The sequence below is a fragment of the Lepidochelys kempii genome, chromosome 2, assembly GCF_965140285.1.
Source record: "Lepidochelys kempii isolate rLepKem1 chromosome 2, rLepKem1.hap1, whole genome shotgun sequence".
In the NCBI taxonomy this organism is placed as follows: domain Eukaryota; kingdom Metazoa; phylum Chordata; order Testudines; family Cheloniidae; genus Lepidochelys; species Lepidochelys kempii.
The window spans coordinates 196126248-196148464 of NC_136381.1; the positions used below are offsets into that span (position 1 = coordinate 196126248).

At 44.6% G+C, this 22217-nt stretch overlaps 1 protein-coding gene across 3 annotated transcripts in view; it reads right to left on the reverse strand.

Moving 5' to 3' along the window:
- Positions 1-6806: 6806 nt before the first annotated feature.
- Positions 6807-22217, reverse strand: part of TGFBR2 (transforming growth factor beta receptor 2) — an 80951-nt gene continuing 65540 nt past the window's right edge. For all 3 annotated transcript variants that reach the window (XM_073333374.2, XM_073333373.2, XM_073333375.2), the window contains 2 exons: positions 11963-12090; positions 6807-9318 (listed from right to left, as the gene is read on the reverse strand). In XM_073333374.2, coding sequence (XP_073189475.1) covers positions 9139-9318; positions 11963-12090 — 308 coding nt within the window. In that variant the 3' untranslated portion in view covers positions 6807-9138. The remainder of the gene's footprint in view (positions 9319-11962; positions 12091-22217) is intronic.

A 22217-nucleotide genomic window follows, 5' to 3' on the forward strand; every position in this document is an offset into this window, starting at 1 on the left:
ACAGAGGGCTTGTCTGTCCAGTGTTAGGATATAGATATTCATGCCTGTCTGTAAAGGCCTATACTCTAAGAATTTAGGTGTATTCTTATCACTTGGCTAATTATAGAGGTATAAAAGAATCAAAATCACTATCTGCTGGTGTAAGGGCCTTCTCTTACTGTGACAGTCTGAGGCCCTGTTCTTAGGCTAAGGCCTTTGGCTAAGCAGCAGAGGCAGCCATAAGCTGGGAAGCGAACGGTCACATCCTCACATTCCAAACTAGTCACATTGAAATAAGGTGCTATTGGGCTGGTTAGGCACTATCAGGACAGGATTGTATTCCTATCACCTCCAGAGAAAGGGAAGTGCCTAGAAAATGTAAAAGGAAACTTAGTTTGATAGAATCCTGTCTGGCAAGAACTCACTTATCAATAGCTGGGATGTGAAATCCTCACTTCTGTGTTGTCTTGTCATTGTAGTTCCCACTTTGCTATTGTTTGTCTGTATAATCTCTGTCTGGTTCTGTGATTGTTCCTGTCTGCTGTATAATTAATTTTGCTGGGTGTACCACTAATTAAGGTAGTGGGATATAATTGGTTACATAATCATGTTACAATATGTTAGGATTGGTTAGTTAAATTTCAGGAAAATGATTGGTTAAGGTATAGCTAAGCAGAACTCAAGTTTTACTATATAACCTGTAGTCAATGAGGAAGGGTGTGGGTGGGGGTGGGCATGGGCATGTGGGTGTGTGAGATGGGAACAGGGAATGGGGGTAAGAAAATTGGAATCATGTTTTGCTAAAGGGGGAAATGGGAACAGGGAATGGGAGTAAGGAAGTTGGAATCATGTTTGGCTAAGGGTAGGAATGGGAACAGGGACACAGGTGTAAGGCTCTGTGGTGTCAGAGCTGGGAAGGAGGATACTAAGGAAGGAAACTGGAATCATGCTTGCTGGAAGTTCACCCCAATAAACATCGAATTGTTTGCACCTTTGGACTTCGGGTATTGTTGCTCTTTGTTCATGCGAGAAGGACCAGGGAAGTAAGTGCGTGAAGGAATAAGCCCCCTAACAGCCTATGACCCTTAAAGGGCAGAGCTCTCAGTCTCATTTTGCAAACTCAGTAGATCCCCTGCATCCAAGACGTAAGACAGAGGGCTTGTCTGTCCAGAACGTTAAATGGGATGCCCTAACACAGAATGGTAAGCGTCTCTAGCCACAACGTAAAAGTAATCTGCAGCTCGGTGCCTAAGAAGAGTTAGTTTTTCTTTCTTTGTTTTTGGTGCCGGAGTTTCTAGCCAAGCCTGTCTTGCTCCATGCTAACCTGAGTGGAAACTGCTCCAGACAACAGAGGAGTGATGCCAAAATTGAATATTCTGTTGGCCCATCGGCCATTACTGGAATTGGAACCTGGGTATCCATATTAGTGGGACTAGTGGGAAAAAATGGAGTTGAGGCTCTGTTTGGGTTGCATTGTCACCGTGTGGGCCTAGGTTTGCTCTTTAGTATTGATCTTTTCTCAGCTCAGGAAGACCCCAACCTACAGCTGCTTCTTTAAGCATACCCTACCTCCTCCTCCTGCTTCCCGGCCTGAGAGGTGCGGTGGCAGGACCTGACGGCATCAGCCTGAGGAGAAGGGCTATTTCGTGGTGTAGTGGGATTTACTGCAGACAGAAGTCGTCCCCTAGTTTCTAACTTGTATGTATTCTCGTGGATCCATCCATCTGAACCATGCTTGTCCCTCTAATTTCTGAGAGCCTCCTTTTTATAGCCCCAAACCAGATCCAGCCCTTTTTCCCCATTCCCTACCTCCATTGACTCAACAAGACACTGGGGTGTGATCATTTTGCGAGATGCAGTGAGGCACCTGGCTCCTGGAAATTAGCCAACCCCCAGATATCTTCCACCTGTGAACAGTCCAGTTTTCCTATAGGTGAGTTGGTTGATGTTGTAAAGCACTTTGAAAATATCAGCAATGTATGCAGTAAGGTAAAAGCTAAATGTTGTTGTTGTTCTTACATGCTGAAATAATGCAATTGCACATATTCATTATGTCATAATTGCCCATGCTAATTGCAGGTTGGATACATTCAAAACAGCCCTGTTGGGTAAATGCACTGTGCAACTCATGAGAAATCGTGGTGCAGGGTTTTTCTTTCTTTAAATTGAATCTAACTCTACACAATTAGATGTTTTTGCTTCAGATATACAATTAGATGGTATTACGCTAATTCTGTAACTACACAATAATCAATCAGAAATTACACTGAAAAACAAAACAAGGAAATTTGCACAGCAAGAGGTACAATAAAAAGAATATGAAAGGTTTTGTGACAAACCCATGAATGGAAATAATTTCAGGGTGATGGTTAAACCTCCATTTGATGTAATATTCATTAATTGTTGTGTCTTGTGACTATTATTATAAAGCACCATTTGAGCAATGGAGTTGTGAACTGATAAGTACTGCAGCCAATCAAACTCACATATGTAAATATTTATGCACCCTGACCAAAAAGAAAAAAAATATTATGGTCTGTCTGTTTACTCTGGATGAGCCCTTTGAAGGGAATAATTTCCCTTTGCATTATGGCAATGTTTTACACATATCTCAACATAAAGCTCGTTTTAAAGCATTCAAAGAAAACATGATCTTGGTAACTGGGACCTGATCATAAAATATTATTGCAAATGTGGTCTTGGAAAAACTCTAATGCCAATGAAGATGTTAAAGCCTTTAATGGAAACCCTGTAACTTGAGTTGGTTGAAATTTTTCAAATATTTTTTTCATCAAAAATTATCTTTTTTTTTTTTTAAATGGGAAACTCCCCTTGCATCCCTCCCCCCATTTTTTTAACAGTGTTTTTCCCTGTACTTTGATCCTGCAAGGATCTCTGTGGGAGGAGGACTCCTGTATCCATATAGATCCCGCAGTGGGTGAAAATGCAAACATTCCAGAACAGGATTAGATGATTGCTGAGGAGCAGCCAGCAGCAGGAGGAGGTAATCTCATTTTTACTGCCATCAGAACGGATTCAGTTGTTTAGTTTGTTACATTCACCATTATGATTACCGCTATTTAGATTCCGTCAAAGAGAGTTGTTTCCCAGGTGCTTCTCCCAGCCACTGGTCAGGTGGCCAGATATCCCCCCTCAAGTGGCAACAGCTGCTGGCTTGGGAATGTAGTCCAATAAATGCCCTTTTCATCCCCAAATTAAACTCTAACTATTCCCGGAATTTGAAAGAAGAGATTGTGATGACTTCCTAAACAGGGTGCGGGTGTGAGATAGCAGCGGTACATAAAACAAAGACAGCACCTGCCTTTGTAACTACCTGCTCTCTAACCCTTACCACTGTAGGATTGTCCTTTGATAGGAACTCTTTTTCTCAGTGTGCCTTTCTGGGAATTGGCCCTTTAAATCCGGCATGCAGCAAGAGCTGGAGCCTTAAAGTGGCCATTTTAGGGCTGGTCTTCCAGGTGGTGAGAGTTCTTAACTCCTCTTTTGCTTTTGCTCTCTGATTCCTGAGGACAGCACATTTTGCTTCATGCATTGAGGCACTGTCAGAAAGGCACAGAGGTGAGACTTGGAGAATGAAAGGAAAAGGGGCTCAAGGCTGGCACAAAGATGGAGCAATTTTTTGCAGTTTTGCCAGTCTCCATGGCATCATTTGTTAGCCTACTACATTTATGGCGTCTGTTCTGGCAGAGGTTTTAATATAGCTAATAACCAATTTTTGCGCAGAACCATGTAACCACGAGTGCAGTACTGGAGTAAAGAGTACTGTTGTTTACTGTGTCCTTATATTTAATATATTCCATATACAATATTTGGAACTGAAATCTTTGTATGAAACATTGTGTGTTTTTACAGGAGGCTTTTGCTTTTTATTTATTTATTTTATTGGGGGAAGGATGGTTGACCATTTTTGCTAGTTCCTGATGGGTGTAAGAGCTGTGCTAATCTGCACTTCTGTATTATTTTATATTATTCTTAGGAGAGAAATCAATCATGTTGGCCTCAGGAAAAGTGGGCAATTAATTTTACAGCTGAATGCTTGTGGAGAGTGTGGGTCGGGTGGCTGTGCCTATCTTTGTTTCAATTCCTTTCCTTTATGTGCTCCCTATCTCATTCATAATTGGAATGAATTAATTTTATAATGGGAATGACTCCTCTAGCAATCCTAATGACCTGCTTTCCTGACTGAGCCACAAACCTTGGTGAACAACCTGCAAACATTTGGGATTCTGTTTGTCTAGACTTAAAAGTATGAATTATATTGTTAAATAGCTGAGTGAATTGTCAGCCACTGGCAATCAGGATGAAATTACATCATTTGGGAGTTGCGTGCAGTGCTTTGATGGAGCTGGCCATTTTTCTGGATTTTGTTTGCTGGTTTAACTTTTTGTATTCAGCTCTATGGTGAACTATCCTAACCTATATTAAATACCAGTTCTGGGGGTATTTGCCACTACACCATTAAATAGCAGCATCTTCCAGTGACAAACAGATACATCAAAATAAATACGGGTGGCACTTCTCATCAGGAAAAGCTCTAGATAACAAAAGGCTGGATTCATACCGGCTTTAATGCCATCGACTTCAGAGGTGATATAGCAGGGATGAATTGGACCCAAGACGTGGCACTCAGATAACAATGATATATCTGCTGCTTTCAGCCTAAACCCCTAATCCTGCACCTTCAAGCAGAGCTGTGCAGGGGGTGAACGCAGAGTGCAGTCGCTGCTCTCCAGATATGCCTCCTACCGAGGATTGGGCCCAGCAACGCCCCTGGCCAGCCTTACCATTGAGGGCTACTACCGTAGGCTTCCCCATTATGCAAACTTGCTTACTGCAAGCAGCACCGTAAAGCAGCAAAGAAAGTTCAGGCAGGGCCCATACTAGACTAGTTTAACGTGTTTTTTTAAAAGAAGAGATTACAGCTGAACAAATAATTTCTTACAGAATTAGTGGTAGCAACACATCCAGTTCTGCGGACAGTTGTACTTAGTTACATGTTGCCTGTTTGTCTACCTGGGAACAGAGTAAGCTTTTCTCAAATTTATTTGTGATGCAGTTGGGTGGCGTGTGCTTTCTGGGCTTGAGCCTGCAATAGACTGCACAGCCCTCGCCTCAATCACTTATGCCAATTGTGACATGCGTGAGCAGTTCTCACAGTTGAGCATGGCCTTAAGCACTGTGAGGATTGCGCCCCTTCCTCCCCACCCCCTTAGCCGTCACGCTCATGAAACTCGCTTACATAAACATTTGCCCAAAGAGGCCAGAAAGGGGTCAAGGACAAGGCCCAGTGCATCCATGTAGAAAGTTTAGTACAGTACTTGTTGTTAGTGACACCTGCAAAGGAAGCATCCTTAATTATTCTTCAATATGCAGTGTTTTATCACAACTGAAACCTCAAACAGAGGAGTGGGGCCAGGACCACCTTTGCCTTGTCAGCCCCCTGATGCTGGGTCCAGGCACAGGCTGCTCAAAGTTGTGTTAGGAGTCTGCTCTCCCCAAGCCTCAATGCCATCTTCCCAGCCTACCTCCTGAGTTGCAGTGAGTACAGCTCAGTGGCTGGGCCATGCATTATTATTGACTACTTGTTTTCTACTAGCCATAGAGCCCTAAAAAAGACTTAAGACCCCCACTGTGCTAGGTGCTGTACAAACCAGTAACACAGACAATTTTTTGCAATTCTGTATTCCTTCAACAGCAAACCAAAGGCCCGTGCTTTGTCCTCTACAGGTGAATTCTGTGTGCTTTGTACTTTGGCCTTAAACTGTGATTGCCTGGCTAATTAAGGTTACTAGCAGAAGGGTATTGATGGCAATTTTTAGGCTAACACAAATGGGTGGGGGTTAATTGGCACATATTAAAAGCAGAGTGCTTACTTTCTTTAGAGCTGAATGTTCCTTGAGGTTTTCCTTGCAAAGGTATCGGCTGTGCTTTTTAGTTTGTTTTCACACTGGATTATGCCACAGGCTTTTTGACTTTAAACAGATCTTAGTGGCTGGGCTGCGAGTTAGTGTGTGGGGGGGTCTAACAGTGTGCCAGTATGTTTTTGTAGGGTTAGAACAGCCTATGAGCTCCTTGACAGGCCACAGCACTGAGCACTCAGAGTCCCTGTTGACCCTGACGTCAAACCACTGAAGTGCCACACAGGGGCTGGAACCTATTTCCCTTCCACACACACACACACACACCCCCCACCCCCCTGCCCAGGTACTTTTAATAACTCTGCAGCTCAAAGAGAAACTGTGGCACTCAGTACCATTTTTTTCCAGGCTCAGGCCTGTCTTCTACCGAAGGGGCATCATTCCCAACTGGGACTGGCAGGCTCAGAGGCCTGACCAGAAGCTGCACGGGCACAGCCCAACTAATCTGGCCTTCCTCTAACCTGGTGCTCAGGCAAGTGTCTTGCTGGGTTACTGCACTATCAGACCAAAATGTGGCTGTTCTAAGTAAGGCCTTGCCTGGGATTCAGCCATCAGTTTGAAACTGGGCTAATCCCACCCACGCTGGCAGCAGGTGTGGCTATGCTATTGATGTGGGCGGAGGTTAGCAGTTCGGGGGCAGGTTTAAATTTCCATAGGCTATTCCCCCTGCAGGAGGCTATGATTGTGGCCTGGATAGGCTGGGAGTAGCCATGCGGCCAGCAGAGCAGCTGTGCTCTAAACTTCACCCGCAGGCACCTGGAGCGAAGGGGAGGACTATGAATGATAGCAGCAGCATGAGGCTTGCTTTCTCTAAGGAAACACGTTTCCCTAGCAAGGTCCCTTCCTCATTCTGGAAAATTTGTCTGGATAAGAAAATCCCAATGGAAAAAAAGTCTCTAGTTGTTTTATTTACTCTAATAAACATTTGATTTATACAAAACAAACACGGCATAAAATGAAAATAGGTGCATGAAACATTTGCTAAGGCAGAGTATATATCCACGTTCCTATTTCACACATGATGGACAGGTGACATACTCCTTAGCAAAATAAAAATTTCCCTTTACATGTAGTAGTAAAAATGTCAGTAGTGTCAGGGACTACTGGATGCTGTTCCTTGGCCTCTACCCTGGAGTGAGGAAAAACAGGCCATGCTACAATCTTATGCTACTATCCAGTTTGTGAAAATGGTTTGCTTTTCCTCTCCAGGCAGTTACGGGAATGCATTCTCCACAGCCACCACTAGAGGTCAATGGGCCATAGCTCTGCCTAGAGGACACATCAATGGACCACACGGCATTTATAGTAACAACGGTATTGATGTTTGCAGCACAAAGCAGCTAAGCTGTATTCCTTTGGGCCGTAGCGCCACCATTCAGCTAAAATAGTCCCCCTATAAAATCCGGCATAGTATTTTCTGAATTCAGTTTTAGTTGTTGACTTTCTGCACCACTCTTTAAATATCTCTATGTAGTTTATTATAAAAGCAGATACAAAAACATTTTAAATAAAATATTTTCACCATAAATCTTAACTTCTATGTGAATAAACATGTTTCCTATTGATTTATAGCGCAGTCTCCTAGAAAAATATCAATGTCGGTCTGACAAAGGCTTTTATAATTGCACAGGACACACCTCTTTCTCTATATATTTATTAATGGAGAATTGTTTTGTTAATTTCAATGGCACATTTTATTCCTCTGTGAGAAGAGCACAGATCACAGAAGACAGAACCCTTAGGAAATACTGAAAGCTTTACTTTAAAGTCCAATATGAGGCCAACTTCAAATCTAACCCTATTGGAAGGCTAAAAGAATGTAAGCAATGTCTGATGGGTGAATTTTGGAATGCACATTTTGCTAGTCATACTGAATAGCTGGGAGCAGCTCTAACTACGGGGTAGGTGCAGTACATGACAATCTTATGTTAGAGTGTTCGATCTGCATGGGAATTCAGAAACGGAGGACACCGACATTCTTTCCTAGCTTTTGCAAATAAGGCATGAAACAGAGTCTGAACGAAGAAAAACTGAAAAAAGAACTGGGTAAGGTCATGGAGGATAAGTCCATCAATGGCTATTAACCAGGATGGACAGTGATGTTGTCCTAAGCCTCTGGTTGCCAGAAGCTGGGAATAGGCAAGAGGGGATGGATCACTTGATGATTACCTGTTCTGTTCATTCCTTCTGGGGCACTGGCATTGGCCACTGCAGGAAGACAGGATACTGGGCTAGATGGTCTGACCTCCCTATAGCTTTTCTTGTGTGTCAAGAAATTAGACATGCTGTGTATAAAAAGTTTTTTTTACTCTTCATGTATTGCTATAAAAACAAAGTCCTGCCTTTCATCAGAATGTACAGCAAATGCAAAACATCTGGAGTATTATCAGCCTTGCCTGATTTCATAGGGTAGGGGGAAGGAAATGTGTTCCTCTGATATTTTGCAGCCTGCTAGCATGAAGTGTAAGGGAGAATGACCTTTGTATGGAGACACATGTTAAGAGTCAAAAACACAACCCCTATTTTTTGGAATATTTTGAGGGACATAGTTAAGCATCTGAGTGCACTGGTGACCCACTGAACAATACATACAAAACCTTTTGAAACCAGCTGCAGAAATGATTGCATAGTTACTGCATAACTGAAACAGATTCTGAGGCCCAAATCTATCTGCTGTGAACAAGCTCTCTAAAATACAGAGCAGCAAGATATGTATAAGTATGTGATTTGAAAGCCTCCTTTCTATTGCCTATTGTTCCTATGCATTTGGTGAGGTGCCTAGCACGTTGTTGCTGGTATCATGAGAGACCTCTCCCTTTGTTTCCCTAATGGGCAGGGTTCTCGTAGGTACTAGTAGTTTCCTGGAAGCACATTTTACTCTCTCCAGAGTATGGCTGTATATATAAGAATAGCTCTTCTGTAGTTATATACAGGCATTAATAAAGTGCAAATATTATTGGCTATTGTCAAATCTTGTTTCCTGAGGAAGTGCTAACACAGCTTAGCCATGACAAGATCTAAGGCAGCCACGGTATGACACCAACTCCCTATTTTTGGTTCCCACAAATTCTTGTCCCTCTCTGGAGACCCCACTTAAAAGGAGTGGCAAGATCCTCAGTACTACAAGAAGCAAGTCCAGGCATTGATCAGGACCTCTTCTTTTTCCAAGCTGCATGAGTTCAGGAGCACCCTCCCTCCTTTACACAAGCCTGAGCTGTTGCTACTTGGTGGTGGTCACAGAGCAGTCTTCTGGGATTTTCTCCTCTGAACAACTTCTTCCTGAGAGTCTGTCCTGGTGCTCAAGCTCATTGAAACGCTCAGCCACGCACTGCGCAGTGAGTCGGGCTTCAGGGTCGTGATCCCAACACTCAATAAGAGTCTCACACACCATCTGGATACCCTGCAACGGGCACAGAAACACCAGCAATGAATTCCTTTACAGGACAGTTAGGTCTCAGGCAATACAGACACTTGTGTGTGAGTAATTTTGTGCAACTTCTTAGGTGAGCAAAGTTACTGGCGTACGTAAGTGTTTACAGAATTGGTCTCATAATCATCGGATGTGAAGTGTAGGGAGAACTCTATATAAAAATACAGCACTGTTTACAGCAGAGTTACTACAGGTTTTGGACCATTACTGTAGAATAAAATACAGTGGACCACTACTGCAGAGTCCAGCAGTGTGTTTCAGAAGTGTGCTATGGTACATGATAACCTCACTATTACTGGTCAGCTGATCATGAAGAGGGTAGTGGGAAATCTGGAGCAAAACTTAAGTATCAGACCCCAGTTCAGGTCCTTGTGGTTTCTTGGCTCTATGTAGAAACAAAAGCCCTGATCTTGCAGACACACATTACTCACAGGTATTTGGGTGTAACTGCAACGCTGCTGCACATGTTTACTGGAAATAAAACCAGCTGTGTCTTAGCAATATCTGTATAAACGAGATATTTGCCAGGAAATTGTGTGCTTTGCTTTCTGACACTGAAGATCATTAAGCAGGATTTATATTAACATTTTTATTGAAAAAATAACACTTCACAATACCACATTAATTATATAATTTCCCTAATTGGTGATGTTGCCTGATGTCAATGTTACTAGCAGAACGTTACTGTCTGTATACAAATAACATTCATTTTCTGCTGGCATTGAAATCACAATCAGTAAATTAAATTAAATATTAAACATTAACTTGGAATCAATAGTGCAACGAGTCCCATTAAGGGGGAAAACATTGCAATATGTAAATCTATTCCAGAATGTTATCACTATGAATAATGGGTTCATTACCAAAACACAACTGCAGATGAAGAAAATGAGTATGAAGGAGCCATTACAGTAAGAGCAGCTTCTACTGATTTCAAAATTAGTATTAAAGAATTCTGGGGGTAGATCCCCACCTGGATAAACTGTGATAGCTCCACTCAAGTCAATGCCCTGCTGAATTTTAGGTGGCACCGCATGAAATGTTGAGAGGATTTATAGGGTGGGAACCAAAACTCCTTTTAGTAAAGCTCCTTACCAGTGAGATCAAATCCAGTGCTGTCAATTTCCCTAAATTATCCTTTTGATTAAACCTCACTTATGGCCAGATTGTGCAGAGCCCCTGCAAGTACAGAGACCATGCTCTTCCCCGTCTGCGGTTGTAGGGGGCCTGTTGGATAAGCACCGGCGGGCCGCAATCTCTTCATAATGGTGTCGTGAGGGAGCAGCAACTATCCTGCCCCCTGATTCCACAGGGCAGCAACTAGTGAGAAGCACTCGCCTGTTGCTGGACAAGGGGCAAAGTGTCCTGAGGGTTCTCTAGCAATTGCTCTAAGGCTCATGGGGCATCTGCAGCTCTAGTGCTGGCAGCAGAACTGGAGTGTTTCCCTGCTCCTGTTTCTCTGAGACAATCAGGCTGGTTCCTGCCCTCATTTATTTGGCCCTACTTCGTTAGTGACTGGTGACTGTGTTCTTCTGTGAGCAGCTGTCAGTTTATTTCACTGATGTGATCGACAGGCTCAGGACTGGGTTGTCTGCTTCTGTGGTACCAGCCAGAGCAGGCATTGAGAAATATACAGCCTTGCCTGGTTTTCAGACAGTTTCACTCCGGACTTGTCTGTACAGTGCCACAGTCCCGTCTCCCAGGGTGTGAACTATACAACGCACTCTTTTACTGCACGTGTAGATTCCACTGGCTCAAACTACAGGGTACCTAGTTTGCATTGACATAGTCTGGTTTCGAACAGGCCCATGTTAACACACACTAGGCACTTCTGAGTCTGAGCCAGCAGGGTCTATACAAGGCAGTCAGAGCGCTCCACAATTCACACCCCTGTAGTCCAGACTGTGGCAAGTCCCTACTGAGGTTTTGACTGAGATGAGAGGGCTGTGACTAACCATATGTGAGACCAACCAGGTTCTTCAGGACCGGTTAAGGCCAACAGAGAGGTTCAGAGCTCACAACTGAAGAGGATTGTTAATGCTTCCATTGCAAAGCCCTGAACGAGCTGAGAGACTGTCCTTCCTCTGTTGCCTTAACCCATCAGATCAGCTGGCGTGCTCTTGCTGATGGTCCCTAGAGAACAATTCGGAGTCTGACAGCAGTTATTTCTCAGCTGAAGGGAGCCTCATATGGAATTTTCTCCCCTTTGACCCATCGGAGCCTGAACTGGGAGTGCTTTATGGGGCAATATATTCCACTGAGATTTGGCCGATTGATTTGGGTGTGGTTTCTAGTTAATGTGGATCATTTAGGGTAAAGACTGTGTCTCCTGAGGCCACGGGTGCAGTAGAACTTCACTGCCCTTCACTAATGGGGTGGGGTTGGAAGAGGAAAGCCAGTGCTGAGCAATGGGGTGTGTGATGTGGATGGGCAAGGGCAGCGGCACCAGCACCGCCAGCCACTTAAGAAACTCTCACCCTTTTCTTAACAGCTGGTGCAGCCTGTTCAGCCCTCTGGACACCAGGGCACTGGATGAGGGACTGTGTCTGGACTGAATCATCCCTACTCAGGGCAGTGGCTGAATGCCACAGTCTCTTGCATGGCATGTTCTTACCTGATGGTTGAGCCAGGAGCTAGGGATCTCTGGACGCCCTCTATCTCGCAAGACATTGTCCTTCATGCTTTCTACACAAGGGTGCTCTCGTACTTTAGAACCAAATGGGGGCTCGTAGTCTTTCACTTCTGCCAAGGGAATAAGTAAACACAAAGAGACTCAGATGGGTTTGCCTGTTATATTGGTGTCAAGAGCCCTTTACAGAAGTAGGATCAACTGTTTAACTGCCACAGCCCATGGTGTACCAGCTGACCAGCTTCAAATAAAGCCACACCTGTGGCTTTTTCTAAAATGTAAGTCTATTTTTTTTCTTTTTCCTGGCAGGCTCATTCTATCCTCATTTGCATTATGCCCCAATAATTACTCACTTTAACAGCAATCACCACATCATAGTGACTCTCAACAATTTGGGAGTCTGATCCAGGAGTCCACATTCAGGGAAGAGCTTTGCCTGAGGAGAAACTGCAGGACTGGCCCCTTTGGGCTGACCTAGTTTGCAAATCTAGGGAAAACACTTTGAGGGTGGACATCCAACTGAAATCTGTCTAGGGTTTACCTATGAATGTGACTGGTCTCTAAAGGATAACAGTTGCTTGAGAAATTCAGAGGTGCAGCTTATTAAGGCAAGAAGCAGTGCTGATAGGTGGAGTACAGGCTTTCCTGGTCACTACAGAGAAATGATCACTGGGAGAAAGTAGTGTACTTTTTTTCCCCTCTCCAAAATATTAATTTAAAAAGGGAGCGGGGGAGATAGATTCTGCTCTATTGGAACTATGTAGTTGGTCAGAGTCTTTCCACTCTAGTTTTTGTTTGTGTGTTCCATATTTTTGTGTATGTGTGTGTGTGAAGGACTAAGCCCTACGGGACCTTTGGAGAAAATTCAAGAAATCTCTGGGAGTGGCAATATTACAGTAAATGCTGACACAATCTGAAAAACGCTGTGGATTCTTTAGAAACAGATGGAGAATTTACTCCCAGGGACATGCCTAATGACATACTGGTACTGGATAAAGATTTATGAGGTTGGCCTGTTCTATTGCCTATTGTTTCATTCCAGGAGTTAATTGAGGGCACTTTCAAAATGTGACCTATATTAGAAAAACTGAAATGTAATTGACAAGATATTCTAGTGACTGCATTTAGATACCTAGAAGATGCACAAGAAGGAATGGGATGAAGAATAAGGGCATTATAATAATGCTGTAGGATAAATCAATGGTACTGCCTCAGCCGGAATACCGTGCAGCACATCTTGCAGGCTATTTCAAAATTTAAAATTGTTCAGAGAAAGACGACAAGAATGATCCAGGGCCTGGGGAAATTCTTGTATGAAGAGAGATTGCACCATTGGAAACATTTACGTTAGAAAGGAGACGAATAAGAGGGGACATGATAAAAAGTGCTTCATATAATGAATGGTACAATAGAGAAGGTAGAACATGAACTTGTGTTCTGAGACAGGGAGAACAGAAGAATAAGGAGACATTCAATGAAGCTGAAGGGTGGCAAATTCACCGGATAAAGGAAATACTTTTTTATACAATACATAAGTAGTCTGTGGAACTCATTATTACAGGCTGTTGTGGAGGCCAGGAATTTAGCAAGATTCAAAGAGGAATTTGATATTTATATGAATACCAAAAATATCCAGGGTTACAACGCTTACTGATAATGACAATTTATGGAAGGAATATTAAAGCTCATGCTTCCGAGCTTAAGCCAATCTCTAAATACTGGAGATCAAGATGAGATCTAATGTGGGGGCAGGTTATCCCACATATGCTAATGGTGGGGTGGGGTTCTTACACCTTTCTCTGAAGTGTCTGGTACTGTCCACTGTTTGAATACTAGATCAACTGGCCCATACGTCTGATCCAGCATGGCAGTTCCTAAATTCTTAGGAGTTTGTCACTGTCTTTAAGTCTTGAATATAATTAAATAAGCACTCAATTAAGGGCCAGAGTCTTCCAGTCTTGCTCCTGCTGATTAGTACCTTGTTCCACAGATAGTACCACCAGCAGAGTAAGACGGCTCAACAGGAGTAGGGCTAGCAGAGTGTAGCCCTTAAAACCAAATGGAAACTGCCATCTTGACAGTCTGATGCCCATGAGTACAATGCAATGCCTGCACAATGAAAAAGCAGAGACATTCAATTTCCAAAATTAATGAGCAAATCTAATTAAAATCAATATCAGAACCATGCAATACCTTGGAAAGTGTTCTGTTTTGTCATGAATTCTAATAGGATTGGTGTTCCCTGACTGCTGATCTATATGTTACTACTATTTATCATTTGACAATGGCAGTGCCTATGCACCCTGGTCAAAGGATCACGGCCCTATTGCAATATGTACAAACAACACAGAAGACGGTCCCTTTCCCAAGGCGCTTACAGTCCTAGTCAGTCAGGACATGATAGGAGGATAGAACAGACGAAGGCCGGCGGGGGAGGGAGGGAGAGTAGGAGGATGAAACCATTTCCTGCTGGAAAGTATCAATAAAAAGGCAGCCTCATTAAGAGACACCAGCACCATCCACTGTTATGGGGGATATAGTGAGACAGTTGTTTGCAGTGTTGCTGTAGCCATGTTGGTCCCAAGATATAAGAGAAACAAGGTGGGTGAGATAATATCTTTTATTGGACCAACTTCTGTTGGTGGAAGGGACAAGCTTTTGAGCTACACAGACGTGGAGGCTCATGGTTCAATGCTGGATACTCTTAATTTTTATTATGTTAGAAGATAGCGAATGGTGCATTTCTCAGGAGGTGATCAAGAATCTTTTACTTATGATTCAAGTCAAGCTCTATGTGAATGGAAATTCAAATTCAATTAAATATACAAAAACATTTTAACTTTGTTAAAATAAAACTACCTTAAATGTGCTGGATACACAAGAAAAACGTTTCTCATAGACTATCAAAATATGTTTTGCATTTAAAGCTAACTTATTTATTAAGCAAAGGAACTATAATAAAGAATTAAAGGAGAGTAATGCAAATCAGCCTGGGTTTATGGAAAATACATACTGTCAGACTAACTTGGTATCTTTTTTGATGCGATAATAAGTTTGGATAACGTAATATACCTAGACTTCTGTACAGTGTTTGACTTGCTTCCGCATGACATTTTGATTAAAAACTAGAGCAATATAAAATTAACATGGCAGACATTAAATGGATTACAAAATGTCCAACTGATAGGTCTCAAAATGGGGAATTGTCATTGAGTGGGTGTGTTCCAGTGGGGTCTTGCAGGGACTGGTTCTTGGCCCTATGCTATTTAACATTTTTATCAATGATCTGGAAGAAAACATAATATTGTCTCTGATAAAGTTTGCAGGTGACGCAAATTGGGGAATGGTAAATAATGAAGGGGACAGGTCACAAAGAATGTAGGCCATACGTACAGAATGGGGGACTCTATCCCAGAAAACAGTGACTCTTAAAAAGATTTGGGGGGCATGGCGAATCATCAGCTGACCATGAGCTCCCCATGTAAGTCTGTGATCAAAAGAGCTAACAGGGGAATCTCAAATAGGAGCAGAGAGGTTATATGTTTGGAACTGGTATGACTATTGCTGGAATATTGTGTCCAGTTCTGGTGCTCACAATTCTAGAAGGATGTTGATAAATTGGAGAAGGTTCAGAGAAGAGCCACGAGAATGATTAAAGAATTAGAAAACATGCCGTATAGCGATAGAGTCTATCTATTGAGTTTAACAAAGAGGTTAAGAGGTGACTTGATTTCAGTCTATACGTATAGAATCATCGAACATCAGGGTTGGAAGGGATCTCAGGAGGTCATCTAGTCCTGCTCAAAGCAGGACCACTCTCCCATTTTTGTCCCAGATCCCTAAATGGCCCCCTCAAGGATTGAACTCACAACCCTGGGTTTAGCAGGCCCACGCTCAAACCACTGAGCTATCCCTCCCCGCAAGTAACAACATGGGGTACAAAAATTTAATAATGGGCTCTTCAATCTAGGAGAGAAAGATATAATTCAGTTGAATGGCTGGAAATTGAAGCTAGACAAATTCAGACTAGAAATAAGATGAAAACCTATAATAATGAACCTTTGGAATAATAATAATCAGTGGTCGTGGTGGATTCTCCATGTTTAAATCAAGACAGGATGTTTTTCTAAAAGATCTGCTCTAGGCATTATTTTGGGGAAGTTCTATGCCCTGTGTTTTAGAGGTCGTCAGACTACATGATCACAATGGTCCCTTCTGGCCTTCCACTCTATGAATCTGTAAAAGCTTGTCCCTTCTACCAACAGAAGTTGGTCCAATAAAAGATATTACGTCTCCCACCTTGTCTCTCTCATAGTGAAACAGTGTCAGGTATTCCTAAAAGCTTGTTTGAATATGTATATGTCCATCACCCTGCTCGTTGTCTGCCCCTCTGTGCAGATCTCAGGAGTCTGGGGCATGGAAGATGATGCAGTGGAGGAGGTGGATTCCCTCCCACTTCGCCCTATCAGAAAGTCCATTGGCGTTAATGAAAGACTCCCATTGGTCTCAGTGGGTTTGGGATGAGGCCCACTGGGAATACAGGGTGAGATTGGGTGTGGTGACCCTCCCCCCTGCACAGTGGGATAAATGGGCCCTGTTTATTTAACTGTCATTCCAGTGTTCTGCTATTAATCACTGCGTTTTTTCTTTAACACTTAAATAAAAATGCCCAGCTCTTACAAAACACTCTTCATCAGTCGATCTCAAAGCACTTTAGAAAGGAGGTAAGCATCATTACCCCCATTTTCCAGCTGTGGAAACCGAGGCACAGCGAGTCAGAGTCATCCAGCTGGCCAGGTAGAGCTGGGAATAGAACCCAGATCTTCTGAGTCAGATTTCAGTGCTCTATCCACTAGACAACACTGCCTTCTCACAAATGCTGGCTAGCCTGGTGAAGGAAAAAGCTGATCTACATTCTTCTAATATTTCCCCAGACTGATATTACTTCTCTAGTTTACCCAAACCAAAAGGTTGAATAGACTTTTTTTTTTAAAGGGGAAATTTAGGTAAGATGCCTGTTCTCATAACCAACATTATAAGAACATGCTTCTCTTTGTTAAGCTAAACAGCTTGAGCTCCTTGAGTCTATCCCTATAAGGCACGATATGCATCTGAAGAAGTGAGCTGTAGCTCACGAAAGCTTATGCTCTAATAAATTGGTTAGTCTCTAAGGTGCCACAAGTCCTCCTTTTCTTTTTGCGAATACAGACTAACACGGCTGTTACTCTGAAATCTAAAAGTCTTGTGACTCTTCTCTGAGCCCTCTCCAATTTATCAACATCCATCTAGAATTGTAGGCACCAGAACTGGACACAATATTCCAGCAGTGATCATACCAGTGCCAAATACAAGAGGATTGCATTAGCACTTTTGGCCACAACACTGGGAGCTCATGATAATCCAATCTGACCTGCAGATCTTTTTCAGAATCACTGCTTCTCAGAATAGAGTGCCCATCCTGTAAGCATGGCCTGCATGCTTTGTTCCCAGATGTATACATTTATATCTTAGCCCTGCTGCATCGCTGACCATGAGCCACCCGTGGTAAGCCCACACCCCAACCCTCTACCCCAGCCCTGAACCAACACCCCCAAAGCCAGAGCTCCCTCCTGCACTCCAAACCCCTCCTCGCCAGCCTCACCCCAAAGCCCTCACCCCCTCCTGCACCCCAACACCCTGCCTCAACCCGCCGCCCCCTCCTGCACGCCAAATCCCTCAGCCCAAACCCCCCAGCCAGGACCCACCTCCTGCACCCCAAACCCCTAATCCCTGGCCCCAGTCCAGAGCCTGCACCTCCAGCCTAGAGCCCGTACCCCCTGCCACACCCCAACCCCAACCTGCAGCCTTCTCCCACATTCCAAATCCCTCGGTCCCAAAATCCCTCTGTTTCAACCAAAGTTGTGGTGCTGCTCCGGAGCCAACCTCCTCCCCAGGCAATGTAATATTTCTTGAGTACCCCAAGTAATGTCAGCCATGCGCCGGAGTGTCTCTCTCTCCTCCCCACTTCCTCATATTGTATTTGAGAAGAGTTGCACCTGAGCCCTCCCCGGGCCCCGACCAGTGGCAGCTCCATTCCTAAACACAGATGCTTTCAATTTCTTTCTAGAAGGCTGGCAGAGAAACTGCACTTGCTGTTCTCGCGCCAAAGGCAAGACTTTGGGAGGAAAATTATATTTTTTGCAACATGCAGCATCTGGTGCCCAGCTGTTGGGCTGACTGAAATACCAAATACCATATCGGTGGAGTGGGGTAGTTGGTTCTTCCAAAAGCAGTGTTGCTGGGTTTCTAAATATGCCCTCTAAGTTATATGCCAGTGAAAAATCAGACAAACGTTATCCACATCTCTGCCTTCCCCCTCTCCCCCTTGTGCTTCTCCAGATTTAGCACAACAAAACAACAACACTGAACAGCAGGGCCTTTGCACAAAGCTGAGACCCACCTGCACCACTCTTTACAGTGAGATGCTGCTGCAGCTTCCCAGTACAGATGCAACTGCTGGGTTTTTAAAAAACAAACAAAGGCTTCCTAGAAAGGATTCACATCCTAAAGAGACTGTGTGTGACAAAACTTCTGCAGTGAAAGGCCCTGCCATACAGCACCTCCCACACTACGCAATCCTCCACACCCACAAAAACATTCTCCAGAGAAATACAGAGTTCCCTTTGATAAAGCAACTGCCATTCAACTGGGTCAAGGTACAATAACTATTAGGCCCACCTGCTTCCCCAGAAAGTCGTTAGCATAACTGTCGGGACCTTACACTGATTCCTCCTGCTTTTGAACCTCTCATACACTTTCCATAGGGACAGGAATACTGAAACTGTAATCATGTCTTTGCCGGAGAGAGAGGGAGAGAGAGAACTATTTTGGGTCTCTAAATTCCAAGGGCTCCCCTGGACATCCCAACTATATTCACCAGCATCAGTCACATCAACCTACCAAGGTCAAAATTAGGGGTACTTCCTCTCTTGTTGGATTGTGTATCCCATATATGAGAAAGAATGTATTCCTCATGCACCAAAGAAGTTGTGCTGGTAGGAAAGGAACTACTTGTGATGGTGGCAGAAGGTATCAGCGAGAGAGATGGGGGAAAGATAATCATGAACGCTGTCAGGTAATCTGCCAGTTGGGTGCCAGGGTGTCTGAGGCAAGAGATGATCTTTTAGAGACACATGAGAAAACCCACTGACTATGCTACTGCTCTCTGTGAAGAGGGACCCGGGGCGCAGAGGGATAGGAGGGGGAGCGAGTGGGGGGGGGAGCCAGCTCCAGGCTGGGAAGGGGTATCCACATAGGTTCTACTGCCAGTCCTAGGGCAGTTCCTCAGTGGCTGGTGTCCAGTGCCCCATGTCCCAGCCCCCTTGGCGGCTGGTGCAGTGTGTGCGGACAACCTCCTGCCTAGGTGCAGGTGACCTGTCCAGTCCCCTCACCCCATCTCAGCAACTGGCGTTTGTGCTTCTGTCCCTCCCTGGGGCCAGATGTCTTTGCTGGGACCCATGGTGGCTGGTCATTAAAGTCATTGGGCCAGAGAGGAAAAGCAAGAATGACTCTACAGTTCAGTGGTTAGGTCCTGGGCCTAGGAAGTGGGAGATCCTAGGTCCAGTCCCCCTGCTCCAATGAGTCTTTCATTCTTTATCCACAGTGGAACAGCTTCAACAGTAGAGACTGAGGGAGGTCCTCTGCAGGCTATGCCATAGCCTAGTTGTTAGAGCATTCTCCCGAGAGGCAGGAAACCCTGCTCTGTTCAAATGCTTTCTCCCCTTTAGGCGGAGCAGGGAATTGAACCTGGGTCTCCCACATCCTAGGCAAACACTCTAGCCACTTGATTAGAAGTAATAAGGTTGGCGGCACCACCAGCAGCTGCTGCTGCCACCTGTGGCATGCGGCAGGCTCCTAACTCCTTGTTACAAGAAACAATTGAGGTGCCTAAGCCATCTGACTCCAAGAGAGCTATTCCCCATCTCTTTGGCATCTCCTACTGGCTAGCTTAGGTGTCTCCCCACCTAGCGTGCACTGGTTGTTGTGGATCCCATTCTTAGGCACCTCTCTCTCCTCATGTGGTGGATAGGGACCCTAGGCACCTAACTCAGGCTTTGTGGATCGCAGTGTGGTGCCAGTTTTCTAGTTGCCTGAAAGGGCTTGCAACACTCAGTGTCCCAGTGTTTGAATCCCTTGGGCCCAAGTTCTGGGAGTTATACTTCAATTATTAGGACAGAAGCTTAAGGCTTGGCTCTATCCCTTGTGACTAAAAGGTCACTCCAGATCGAGAACAGTAAAATCTTTATGTCACACCATCATGTTGTAGAATTACACTTCCTGGGAAAATGACTGAAATCAGGAAATAAACAAGTTCAAGAAGTCTGTTTTTGGAGACAAGCAGTGATTGAGGGGTAGGATGAAAAAAAGAAAACCAGGAAGTGGGGTTAAGATCCATCAAGAAAGAGCAGGGATGTTGGGCCAGATAAGAAATGTTAGGAAAAGGAAAAGCTTATGTGCTTATTCTAAAGGTTATAATGGGTCACTCTCTTCTAGCTGACAAGCTGATCATTTTTCTTCCTTATGAAACTATACTCATATCCTCTTTTAAGCAGCTGCCTTGTGAGCAGAGCTTCAGTGAGGCTTGCTTTCACCACAAACACCACTCCACTGTACTCAGCAAATATCAACAGGAAAGGACCTCAGGCATCAGCAAAAGGATGAAAGATTCCTGAACAAACAGCTCCCATATATATAAACAACAGTGAGTTGCTAAATGAAAGAAACAGAGAGTGTTCAAGAGACAGAGCAAAGATCCTGTATTTCTGCTTTTAAAATTCATCATTGTTGTTTATGAAATACAAATTAAAAAGGGCGAGTGGCATCAATAAATGGCCTGTATTTATATATGCACAGCACCATAAGAGTTAAATTAGGATGGGCTTGTCTTTAAAGATGCAAGCTTGAGGTTAAATTATGGAACCACAAAATGTTTGTCAAGCGATACTTCCTTGAAGTATTGGAATAGTTTTTGGATTTTTTTTTTTTTAATGCTTTGAGCCATTGCATATTTGCTTTGCAGGTTTCCTCACATAGTTGTTCCAGGGGCGAATCCATTACCCAGAGCCCAGGCCACATTGCAGAACTGCCTGCTCAGCAGATACATAGAGAGGCTAGAGTGGAGGAATGCTCCTCCGACCTCCAACCAGAGGTGAAAGTAAGCCAGTACGTCCCAGTACGGCGTACCGGCAAGAGCCGGTGCACTGTACTGGGGCAGTCCAGCTTCCTCAGGGGGCAGCCCAGCTTCCCCAGGGGGCAATTTAAAGGGCCTGGGGCTCCCAGCTGCTGGAGCCCCAGGCCCTTTAAATTGCCTCCAGAGCCCCACTGCTGGAGCCCTGGGGTAGCGGCTGCACGGCTCCAGCAGCTATTTAAAGGGCCTGGGGCTCCCCTGCTTCTACCACCCGGGCCCTTTAAATAGCCACTGGAGCCCCACCGCCGCTACTCCAGGGCTCCGGCGGCTATTTAAAGGACCTGGGCGGTAGAAGCAGGGGAGCTGCGGGCCCTTTAAATAGCCCCCGGAGCCCTGGAGTAGCGGTGGTGGGGGTAGCGTGGGCTCCAGGGGCTATTTAAAGGGCCAGGGCTCCAGCTGCCTCTGCTGCCCCGGTCCTTTAAATAGCCACTGGAGCCCCACCGCTTCCCCAGGGCTCCGGCGGCTATTTAAAGGGCCAGGGCGGTAGAAGAGGGGAGCCTCGGGCTACTGCTGCTACCCCCGTGGGGGGGCAACCTTACAGGGTGGTCTGTGGCTCCCTCTGACCCCTGCAACCCTGCCCCTTCTGCCCTAGGCCCCGCCTCTTCCAGGGGCCAGAGCTGGCCCCAGAGTACCGGTAAGTCACTCGACTTACTTTCACCCCTGCCTCCAACCATGATGCAGCTGTGAAGAGACCGTTCCAGCTCAATAGTAGAGAAGTCTTCACGGACAAGAGGACCCATGAAGCAGCAGATCTGCAGCCTGATCGTGTCTCCCTCCCATTCATTCATCTGCACATTGCCGAGCAGGAATCCCCACATTGTGAAACTCTGCACCTTGCTAGGTTGTCCCCTCTCTGTGCAGTCCCTTGAAATACTACTGCTCTGGTTCTGCTGGACAAGGAGACCCCATAGTTTTGGAAGAAGTGACAAAATTTGCTTCCTAATGCATATTTGCCATGATATCTGTCAAAGTTATCTGCAACACCTCTGTTACTCAGTCCTTCTGTGCAAGTGT